Genomic DNA, 11,645 nt, shown 5'->3' with positions numbered 1-11,645 from the left:
GGCACCTGGGTAATGGATGGCTGGATCCTCAGCATCCACATCAATAAAACCTTCAAAATTCAGAGTATGTGGCTTGATTCTACCGGCGCCGCCGCAGGGATCTCTCAAAAAGCCCCGCGGGTCCACTAATCCGAAGGAGTCTGAACCTGTGGCGTCTAGGTGGGACTAGAAACGTCAAGAGGGTGGCGGGGCCTTAGCCAATGGGGTGCGAGAATAGGGGAGGAGGCGGGACTTCTGCCCGCCAATCGGTGGGTGCGCCCTGGTTGCCGCTCTATTTCTCTCCACCCCGGCTCGCTGGTCCCAGAAGGCGCCGCGCTTCCCAAGATGGCGGCCGACGTGTCCGTTACTCACCGGCCCCCGCTGAGCCCAAAGGCAGAGGCCGAGACTGAGGCCGGCGATGCTTTGGAGCGTCGGGTGCCGGAGGAAGAACTGCCGCCGCTAGATGCCGAAGAAATCCGCAAACGCCTGGAGCACACCGAGCGCCAGTTCCGTAACCGCCGCAAGATACTGATCCGAGGCCTCCCGGGGGACGTGACCAACCAGGTATTGGGGGGGCTCCGCGTGGGAGCGTGGCGGGAAATAGCCCCGTGCGCGTGCGCGGGAGACTCGAGGGGCCCCCGGCAGCTTCGGCGTGCGGGGGGGGGGGGGCGTCGGCAGGAGAGTCCGAGCGCGGCTTCCACGCGGGGTCGGGAGAAACCAAGCGCTTGATGGAGGGGCCAGCGGGGGAGGAAGAAACCAATCTCGGCCGCGGGGGACGTGGCTAGGGGCGACCATGGGCTGGAGCGAGACTTGAATGATTGAAGGAGGCGGGGAGGGGATGGAGGCCGGCAGCCTTGGCCGTACCCGGGGGGAGGACTGTGCTTGGACGGCTCAGCTCGACCCGAACGCGTGGGAATCCGGGCCCCAGTGGTTCCCTGCGCAAGTTAAGCCATTTCCACGGAATGACGGGACAAGGTCCCTAGAAGTTTTAGACAGTCCCTCCCCGCCCCATCATTCATTTTTACCACCCAGAATGTGTCAGCCCGGGGTGGGGGTGGGGGCTCCCTTCCCCTCGATCCTTGGCATTAATTTGAAAAAGGTAGTTTCTTACCACTAGCCCAGAGACCCTCAGGACAAGGGGGGCCCTGTGTTGCTTTGATCTTCCAGCTAGGTGTGTCCTTCCCTCAGGGCCGATCAAAAGCAGGGCTTCTCTTTGCTCTTTGGACCCGGGGAGATGGCATCCAGCTTGCCCGGCCCTGGTATGATAACTACTTAACGCTCCACCTGCAGACACCCACCTGGTACTAATGCCCTCCCATGCCCACTCTGGATAGCGGGTGCCCTGGGGTGTTTAAAACAGCGTGATTCAGGGACAGACACAGAAGCCACTCGGCATGGTCTGGCTTGTTTCCGGAGCCAGCCCTCCTTCCCACTGCTCACCACCTCTCAGCTGGGAACACGCTGTCTCCCAGGATGCACAGTGTGCCTGGCACATGCCTGTCCCAGCACCTTGGCAGGCGCAGCTAGCAGGAGGCGTGTGTGGCCAAGGGGCGTGGGCTTATTAATAAGTACATGATAACAGCCAGGTAACTGTGGGTGGCAGGTAACCGTGGGTGGCACGCCTTCTCTGCTACATGACCTTAGGCAGTTCTCTCCACTGCTCTGTGCCTCTCTTACCTCATCTACAAATGAGCTCGATACCTGAATGGTCAGGTTGTTGGGACCATTTTGCCAGTTGAGATGGGTTCGGTGGTTTTCCAAGGAGTTGAGATTTGGGCTCGAGACCCACTTAACTCGACATAGAGTGGTGTGGGTAAAAGTGGACACAGGCAGGCTCTTTCACGGATCAGCAGCGGTCTTAACAAGTAGCCGCTCTAAGCCTCCGTTTTCTCACTTCTGAACTGGGGGTGATAATTGACCTGCCTTCCTAGCAGCTCTGCATTAAGTACAGTAATGGTGACTGACAGTAGGAGGCATTTCAGAACCGAGTGGCTCTTCCCATCACCCCCTGGTGACTCCCCATCCTTGGCTTTTGTCTTCGCAGGAAGTGCATGATCTGCTCAGCGACTATGAGCTCAAGTACTGTTTTGTGGACAAATACAAAGGGACAGGTTTGTGGGGTTCTCGGTGGGTAAGGGACAGGGGCAGTGGTCCTTGAAGCTGGGAGGGTCCTGGCCTTGTTTTTCCCTCCGGAGTTCTCGGCCCACCCTGACACCAGTACACAGACACACGTACACTCCTGCAGCAGGGTGCCCCAGTCAGCCCCTCATCCTGGGTACCCGTCTCAGGGCAGCTTGGCTGTTCCCCTTTCAGATGCCCAGGCCCTAGGCTCACTCCCTCTAACACCTCTCCGTGCCTGCACCCAGGATTGGCTAGTCTTCTCCAGAATAACCTGGTACCCCTCGGTCTCCATGATTTTCTTCCTCCACCTACTCGTCCTCCTCCAGGCAGCCAGCTCCAGCCAGATTGCAAATCTGATCAAACCTGAGCTTAACTCTGAGCTTCCTCCCCTCTGTCTGGTGCTCCTCCTGGCACTGCTTTGCCGTAGCCTCAGTAGCTCTCCACGGTGCCTGCGAGGTTCTAGTCGCTTCCTTGTGCCGCTGAAGTTATCTGTCCTCTTCTCCATCCATGCTGCAGCCGGGCAGGGTCAGGCCTTCTCCCCCTTACCGTGGGTGCCCCCTTGCAGCGTAACCGCCACACACCACTCTTGTTGCTAACTCATCTTCCATCTATACTGTGGTCCAGCTCTTGGGATCCGAAGCCAGTCTTACCAGCCTTGTCCCTCTTCATGGGAAGCCCTTGGTGAGCTGGGGGTGCCCACCTGTGCTGGGAGGGAGGACTCCCAGGGCCTTTGGTTCCATTTAGTTACACGAGTGGAAAGGAACTGAATACAGGAGGTAGACGGAGAGTGTTTAGCTGGTGCCAGGCCCAGGGACAACCTGCGTGCATCCTGGTCTGTCCTTGCTCTGTGACCACAGGCAGGTGACTTACCTTCTCTGAGCCTGTTTTCCCACCAACAAACGGGCCATCCCCATTCCACTTACCAGCTTATTAAGTTTAGTCAAACCTGAAAATGCCCAGAAAGCTGTGGTTCTCTGGCACACGGTAGGTGCCTGGTAAAAGTTAGGTCATGAATGTTTGTTCACTTACGTCTGGGCCGGTGAGTGACAAAGACCACTGTCAACAAAGGTGAACTGGCTATGAGGGCCCCAGTAGCAGAGTGTTGTGGGACCACAGAGAACAGTCGTGTAATCAGGGTAGGAAGCGATGCCTGTGGCCTGGCCCAGGGCAGGAGGGAGTAGGAGTTACCTGGGTGGCGAGGTGGGGGCTCAGTGTCCACACGCAGGAAGCAGCAGGCACAGTCCCGAGGTAGGAGCGAGCCTGGCTTGTCCCGGCCTCTCCACTGGCCAGGGTCGCTGGAGGAACATGATGGGAGCAAAAATCCGAGGCCCTGTGCACTGGACCCTGTCGTGAGGAGCTGCTGGATGGCACAAGCTGATTGTCACTCTAAACAGCCCTGTGTAGCTGCTGTCAGGTGGAAAGCGCCCCTGGTGGGGTGGGGGGAGCAGGGCCATGGCCGAGACTGGCTCCTGGGAGGAGAGGCGTTGAGAGGAGGCGCAGCGCGGTGCCCTGGACGGGGGATTGTGCTGGGCTGTGCGTATAGCACACGATGGGCCTGAGGAACGACCGTGACTGACTGAGTGTCAGTCCTGCTCTGAGTGTATTCCGTTAGAAGCCCCTTTTGACTCAGAGGACTGGCACGACGTTTAAGTCAGAGTCTTGCCAACGGTGAGAATAGAGTGTAGCCAGCCTTGAACCAGGAAGCGTCAACTGGCTTGCCTTTGTGCAGGCTGCTGGTAGCTTCTCTGGTTGGCTCTTACCAGACCCTGATGGTTGGGGAGACAGGGATGGGAGGTGAGCTCCCAGGGCCCCCACTGACCCTGAGACCCCCTCACCGTAGCCTTCGTGACGCTGCTGAATGGGGAGCAGGCCGAGGCGGCCATCAGTGCCTTCCACCAGAGCCACCTGCGGGAGCGGGAGCTGTCGGTGCAGCTGCAGCCCACGGATGCGCTGCTCTGCGTGGCCAACCTGCCTCCGAGCCTCACCCAGCAGCAGTTCGAGGAGCTCGTGCGGCCCTTCGGCAGCCTGGAGCGCTGCTTCCTGGTCTACAGCGAGCGCACCGGCCACTCCAAGGGCTATGGCTTTGCGGAGTACATGAAGAAGGACTCGGCCGCCCGTGCCAAGTCGGACCTGCTGGGCAAGCCAATGGGCCCACGCACCCTCTACGTACACTGGACCGATGCCGGGCAGCTGACGCCCGCCCTGCTCCACTCGCGCTGCCTCTGTGTCGACCACCTGCCACCCGGCTTCAGTGACGTGGACACCCTGCGCAAGGCACTCTCGGCTGTCCATGCACCGACCTTCTGCCAGGTGAGCTCGGTGTGAGGGGTGGTGGGTCACGGGGCATGGTGCAAGGCCCAGAGTACCTGAGGTTGTGTTGGGAGTCACTCACCCGTCCGGGACTTTGGCGGGAAGAGCCGGGTGCCTGGGGTTTGAGTCCGCATGTCAGGCGACAGGCTTAACCGTTAACCCTTGGCCTGTCTCCCCCTACATCCCAGGTGAGGCAGCTCTGTCCGTGGCTGTGAGGCTCACCCAGAGGTGTGTTCATGCCCTTAACAAGCTCTGCCTGGCACCTCTTAGGCCTCCGCCCCTGGCAAGGTGTGGAAGAGGCCACTCTGGAAGTGCCCACACTTGGGAGAGTAGGAAGTCGGGCTTGGGAATCGACGGGTTGGCCTTGGCCACACTCCAGCCCTGCTCCGCCATCCTGGCCAGGCCCTCGGCCTTCCGAGCCTTCATTCCCTTCCCCTTCGCTCCCCAGTGCCTTTCTTCCACACTCCCCAGTTGGATTGGCAAAACAGCCCTATGTTTATTTGAGACACATTGGGGGCTTCCGTGCAAGTGGTTGACATTCCATGCAAATGGTTGATCTCTAACCAAAAGATTGGTGGTTCATGTGCAGTCCAGGCACCCCAGAAAATACCAGAAGGTCTCGTATCTGCTTCTGAAAAACCCACAAATTCCCAGCAAGTGCTGTGGAATACAGTTCTGCCCTGACATGGGCTCAGCATGCGTCAGGGTTGACTTGGGTTGGTCAGTTGGCTTTGTGTGTGTGATGGGGCACCATGGGGTGAGATTGGGCCCATCCGCAGCTGGTCTTGCCTCTGGCCCCCATGGTGGATGCCCTACAGCCTTCACTGTACCAGGCCACCAGGACTTGTCTCATCCTTGTAACCCAGGGAGGCGGCTGTCCCCATTGTCAGATGGCACAGAGGGATCACACAGCCAGGGCACCATAGAGCTGGGCTCAGGAAGCCGCAGCTTGGCCCCAGGGCCGCCCAGAGTGGCCGGGTGCTGGCACAGATTGGACCGTCCAGGGCTTGGGCGCCTGTACCACAGCCTCGTGTGGGTCCCCATCCCTTTGGTGTGTGGAGTGTGGTCCTGGATCAGGAGCCCATCTCTCCTTCCCCAGTTGTCCTTCTGTGCGCCCACCCCCCTCCCCCCGCATAGAGCCCCACACCCTTTCAGGAAGAGCTTGATGGCAGGATCAACAGGCAGGTCCTTTCTCACCATTTGTGTGGGTATGTGGTGACTAGGGTGTCATAGGTGAGTACTCACCTACTCATTTGTGCTGTCACTCGACACCTCCTGGGGAGGTCCTGAGGCTTCCCCTTGCGGGAGAGAGCTTCCGGTCACTCTAGGCATCCTGGGTGGACGAGGAGGGACCTGGGGGTCAGACTGGTGGAGACGTGAACCTTGGTGTCTTGTTGACGGTCTGAGTGGCCTCGGTCACCCTTTGATCTCCTCTAAGACGGGTGTGATTGTCAGAGGACCCAAGGCTGGGCCTGACCACAGGTGGCGCACGCTGACAGGCGCCACTGACCTTGACACTGCAGGCCGAGCCATCTGGCTGATTCTGGTGCGTGGGGATCTGTGGATTGGGTCCAGTGACAAGTTTTTCAGAAGTAGGTGGCTAGGCCTTTTTTACTAGATGTCTCTGAGGGCAGGGCACAAGCCACCAGCCAGATGTTTGCCCATTCACATCACCTGGGGACCACCCACAAGACTTTGGGTGTCAGAGGAGAGCCTCCACCTGGCACAGGAGTCTCAGGGGCCTGCAGATCTGCAGGCCTTTCTCCGAGTGGGCTCTCAATGAGCCCCAAACACCAAGCCTTTGATTAGCGACTGAGTGCTTCAGCCCCTGCTGGGGGACATCTGTGTTGGTCCCACAGCCCACCGAAGCCTGGGATATCCTTCATGACCTGCAGGGGGTATCTGAGGAAGAAGGTATCAGTTCTAAGAGCCATGGCCGCAACAAGGTGGCCGGGTCATCTTGTCCTGTTCTAGTGTCGGCAGGGGACTGCCCCTCCAAGAGCTGACATCTCCTTGTCTGCAAAGTGGGGGTGCCGGCAGGACCTCATCTGTATGGTAGAGAAATAAGGCCAGCTGAGCATGGTGACCCTCCCTTGGCATCCTCCCTCACTGGCTGTGCTCCTCTGGACGTGCCCTCACAGTTTCAGCATCCACATGTCTCCAGACACTTTCCCCTGGGCTTGTGGCAGGTTTCCTGAGCTGATTTGGGCTCCGGTGACCGTTGTCTTTGCATATATCCACAGTGTGTCCTGTGAACTTGAGTCACAGCGAGCTGTGCAGAACACACCGGGGACGCACAGTCAACAGGGCGGGCAGTGTCCCACCCCTCTCACCTCTAGATCCCCAGCGCCGGAAGCCTGGAGTGCCACTCCAGGGACAGCTCTGCCCTGTCCTGTTGTTGTTTGGCCACTCCCGCACTTAGCCGCTTGCACCCCAAACTGTGCCCTTCCAGGCCTGTTAGGGTGTCCTTGGCCTGGCGTCCTGGTGGCACTTTCGGAGCTCCAGTGTCCTGCGTGGGCTCTGTCCAGCAGGGTGACCTCGGGGACACTGACTCTGGGCCTCAGTCGCCTCCTCTGGGAGATGAGCAGGGTGCATTGTCCCAGGTCACTGAGATTCGAACAGCTAACGTGGGTGCAGGCCTCAGGGCAAGGCAGGTGTGGCGTCCCCTCTGTCACATCCAAGGACTGCTCGCCCAGGGGACGGGGGCGAGGGGCAGCCCCCTGCCCGTCGGTGTACAGACTCAGGAGCCGCTGAGGGGCAGCTGCGAGTCACGCGCTGGCGGTGTAACAGATGAGATGACCCTTGTCACCGTGTGTGGGCCTGCTGCCTCCACTGAGGAGTCACCTGTGCTCTCACCCTCCTCCCCCCAGCTGGCGTATGGTCAGGACGGGCAGCTGAAGGGCTTCGCTGTGCTGGAGTACGAGACCGCGGAGATGGCCGAGCAGGCCCAGGAGCAGGCCAATGGACTGGCCCTGGGGGGCAGCCACCTGCGGGTCTCCTTCTGTGCCCCCGGACCCCCCGGCCGCAGCATGCTGGCTGCGCTCATCGCTGCCCAGGCCACGGTGAGTTGAGGAGGGACCCAGGCGGTAGGCCCCAGAATCGGTGGGCCCCAGGGCGGGGTCAGCTCAGATCCACCCCTGTCTCCCCACAGGCCCTCAACCGGGGCAAGGGCCTCCTGCCCGAGCCAAACATCCTGCAGCTGCTTAACAACCTGGGGCCGTCGGCATCCCTTCAGCTGCTGCTGAACCCCCTGCTCCACAGCAGCGCCGGCGGCAAGCAGGGTACGTGGTGCCATGGCGGGGTTGGTGCGTGGTGGACACCAGAGGGGTCTCCGTCTGTCCGTCCGTCGTTGCCCCCACCCCCCCCTGCTCCGTCCTTCCCCGGGCCCTGTCCTTGGGACTCCGCTTTCTTTCTCATCCTCCACTGTGTTTAATGAGTGGGCCTGGCCCAGCCCAGGACCACTGCCCACTTCTCTGTCTCCCTCCAGGCCTCCTCGGTGCTCCCCCAGCCATGCCGCTGTTGAACGGGCCAGCACTGTCCACGGCGCTCCTGCAGCTGGCCCTGCAGTCCCAGGGTCAGAAGGTAACGCCCCAGCCCAGGCCCCTCCACACCCCGAGGCATGGGAAATTCTGCCCGTGACTTGCACTGGCTCATGATACGGGGCCTGGCCTGTCACCAGTGCTCAGGTCTTAGGAAGTCACTGTGGGCCACGCACATGAGCCAGCACCTCCCTCGCTGCCCCCCATGGTTAGGTGTCCCTCTCTTGTGAGGGGACGTAAACACACCCCTTGCCACCCAGAAACCAGACATGTGGTGAAAGGCCGCCACCACACCCCAGCTCAGAGTCCCCATCTACCTGTGGGGGAGGAATCTGGAGCCCTGACACCCCATCCTCAGCGCACACCCCTCATCCCCTACACTGTCTGGATTGGTCCCTTGGGATAAAGTCAGTGACACGAGTGTGTCTGATTTTAACTGACAAGGATGTGAGGCTGGTGGGTGGGGGTGGGATGGAAGACAGTGTAGAGTGACAGATGAGCTCCTTGCATGAGCTTCCTGCAACAGGCGGGTCACTGCCTGCCTGGCTGTGGGACAGAGGCTGGGAAGTTGCCATCACCATCCCCGGCTAACTGTCCCCTGTCCCTAGAAACCTGGCATCCTGGGAGACTCACCCCTGGGTCCTCTCCAGCCTGGAGCCCAGCAGGCCAACCCCCTCCTCGGAGAGCTGCCTACAGGTAAAGCCAGCCCCAGCGCCTCACCTCCCTGGATCTATCGGGGGGGGGCTACCTCAATCACCAAGGGGGTTGCTGTGTGGAAATGGCTGTGCTGTGCATGTTTTCAGCCCCCTGGCCACTGGGCCTGGTCTGTGGGGAGGCCCTGAGGCTCTGGTGGGAGGGATCGTGTACATATGGACCACTGACCCCATCTTCTCTCTGTAGGGGGGGGCCTGCCACCTGAAATGCCACCCCGGCGAGGGAAGCCACCACCCCTGCTGCCCCCACTGCTTGGCCCTTCTGCAAGTGACCGAGAGACCATGGGCCTAGGCCCCTCGGCCCAGCTCACTCCGCCCCCTGCCCCCACGGGGCTCCGAAGCACTGGCCTCAGAGGCCTCCAGAAAGACAGTGGCCCTGTGCTGACACCCCCAGGGGTAAGGCCCCACCCTGCACCCGGAGCTGGACACCCCCACCCTGCATTACCTCCTGCCAGGAGCCCTCACAGATCCACCCTCCTGCCGCAGGTCTCACTGCTGGGGGAGCCCCCGAAAGACTTCCGGATCCCCCTGAATCCCTACTTGAACCTACACAGCCTGCTCCCAGCCAGCAACCTGGCGGGTAAGGAGGCCCGGGGCTGGGGGGGCGCCGGGAGGAGCCGCCGCCCAGCTGAGGGCCTCCTGCCTCCAGCTCCAGCCCCTGGAGGTGGCAGTGGTGGAGGCAACAAGGCCTTCCAGCTCAAGTCCCGCCTGCTCAGCCCCCTTCCCAGCACCCGCCTGCCCCCAGAGCCCGACAGCTACGGCTTCGACTACCCCTCGGTGAGTACCTGTACCTGGCCGCTGGCTGCCACGGCCTCTGGTCCCCTCAGAGCAAACTGATAGCTCTTCTCTCCTGACTGCCAGGCCTGGGCCGGGCACTAGTGAAAGGGTACGCTGCTGGCCTTCCCCTTGGAGACCACAAGAGGCCTCCGGCCACATCCGTCTGTTCTCTAGAGGCTCAGCCTCCTATGGGCCTTTCTGTCCATCCCTCCTGCTTTATTCCAGTCTCTGTCCCTGGTTCCAGGCTGACGGCCTACACATTACCTGTTTATATTTGTTTAAAAATAACAACCTGAAATAAATACCCGCACATAAAAATCTTGTGCTGACGCCTCGGTTCCCAGCTGCCTCACAAACCCCCCTATCCCCCAAATGGGGCTCCACTGCCTCTGGTGACCATCTAGCACCACTGGACTTAAGGGCCAGGACTCTTGGGTGGGTAGATGTCTCATTATCCTGGTGCCACCTTCTTGTGACCACTGTGGGGCCAGTGTGCCCTCACAGGAGTTTAAGCCTTGACCAGTAGGGGCATCCCTGATTGCAGCTGAGCTGAGGGGGAGATGGGTGCAGACCCCAACCCACCTTGCTTCTTCTCCTATTTAGGATGGGGGACCTCGGCGACTCTTCTCCCACTCAAGGGAGCCCACCCTTGGGCCCCATGGACACAGCCGACTCAAGGTAAGGACTTGACCATGGCCGTGACCACAACCGCCCTCCCTGGGTACCAGCACAGAACAAATTATCCCTCCTGGGGTGAATTAAAACGACAAATGTATTCACTCTCCCCCTTCTGTAGGGTGATGGGTGGTTTTGTCAGACTGGGCAATGTTGGAGTGTCTGCCCCTCGCAGAGCCCACTCACCCCAGGGTCCCCAGTGCACCCTCCGGAGGCCTCGGCTTAGATAGTATCTTGGCCAAAAGCTAGTTACACATAGTTGGGGAAATCTGCATGTGGGTGTGGAGATGGGAGTCAGTACTGTGGCCCTCGGTCTCATTCAGCTCACCTCTCTCTCTGCAGATGTCCCCACCGCCCACTGGCTTCAGTGAACGGAGTGGTGGGGGTAGCGGGGGGGCCCTCTCTCATTTCTATTCGGGCTCACCCACGTCTTACTTTGCCAGTGGCCTGCAGGCTGGCCTCAAACAGAGCCACCTCAATAAGGTGAGGCCCCTCTCCAGCCACGCCAGGTCCCCAGGGATTCCCAGGGCTGTGGGAACCCCCTTGGCGGAGGGGCCAAGGCCAGGGTGATGGGAGGCTTGTCCTTTCTCACGACAGTGCTGACGCAGGCAGTCATGACCCCTGGGCTGCCTGTCCCCCAGCCTAGCCTGTGGGTAGTGGTAACCCCAATTGACAGCTGAAGAAACTGAGGTTCTTCCCTAGACCGAGCTGCTAAGCAGCCACACACAGTGACCTCTCTCCCCCTCTCAGGCGGTCGGCTCCTCTCCGTTCAGCTCTGGAGAAGGCCTCCTGGGCCTCAGCCCAGGGCCCAATGGCCACAGCCATTTGCTGAAGGTAGGACGGGGAGCAGGGACGCACAGGTTCGGGGAATCGTGACCCTGGGACACCTCTGACCTACCACCCTTATTCTCTGTCTCCAGACTCCACTGGGTGGTCAGAAACGCAGCTTTGCCCACCTGCTGCCCTCGCCTGAGCCCAGCCCAGAAGGCAGCTATGTGGGCCAGCACTCCCAGGGTCTTGGTGGCCATTACGCGGACTCCTACCTGAAGAGGAAACGGATTTTCTAAGAGGCCCGCACTGGAGAAGCTCAAGGGCCTACAAGTCGCTTTTGGGTTTTCTGGTGTTTTGTTTTTCCTTGGTAATAGAAGAATCTAAAAAAGACTTTTCTGACCAACTGGCTGGAGCCCAGGAGTGTGGGACCACTCTGCACCTCTGGCCAATTCTGAGCACCGAAACCCTGCAGCCTTAAGAGGGGGCCCTGGCCCGCGCTCTTCTCCCTGCCGCCTCCACTCCACCGAGGCCTCTCTGGGAGGCCTCTCCTGCCTCCTGGCTCCTGTGTCTGGGCCTCTTGAGTGCCTTGAGGGTCTCACTGACCTCCCATGAAGATCAGAGATTGCCCCATTTTTTAACTTTGATAATTGACTTTTGTTCCTTTTTCTAATTTTGAATGTTTTTATTTTTTTTTTTTAAGAAAAAAAAAACAAACCACGACACCTCTATCTCCCGATTCCTTCCATGCCCAGCATCTGGG

General features: G+C 60.1%; 1 protein-coding gene across 1 annotated transcript; it reads left to right on the top strand.

Moving 5' to 3' along the window:
- The first annotated feature begins 199 nt into the window (after positions 1-199).
- RAVER1 (ribonucleoprotein, PTB-binding 1) lies at positions 200-11,181 on the top strand. The gene is made up of 13 exons (XM_006898766.1): positions 200-543; positions 2,024-2,090; positions 3,941-4,410; positions 7,281-7,472; positions 7,562-7,691; positions 7,898-7,992; positions 8,558-8,645; positions 8,850-9,058; positions 9,149-9,439; positions 10,043-10,117; positions 10,457-10,597; positions 10,865-10,948; positions 11,035-11,181. The coding sequence occupies exons 1-13, from the start codon at positions 325-327 to the stop codon at positions 11,179-11,181; spliced, it is 2,208 nt and encodes a 735-aa protein (XP_006898828.1). The 5' UTR covers positions 200-324.
- The last annotated feature ends 464 nt before the right edge of the window (positions 11,182-11,645 follow it).

This window comes from Elephantulus edwardii, unplaced genomic scaffold (genome assembly GCF_000299155.1).
Source record: "Elephantulus edwardii isolate Elephantulus edwardi_28Jun2011 unplaced genomic scaffold, EleEdw1.0 scaffold00237, whole genome shotgun sequence".
Taxonomy (NCBI): domain Eukaryota; kingdom Metazoa; phylum Chordata; class Mammalia; order Macroscelidea; family Macroscelididae; genus Elephantulus; species Elephantulus edwardii.
This window is presented reverse-complemented; position numbering and strand designations above follow the sequence as displayed.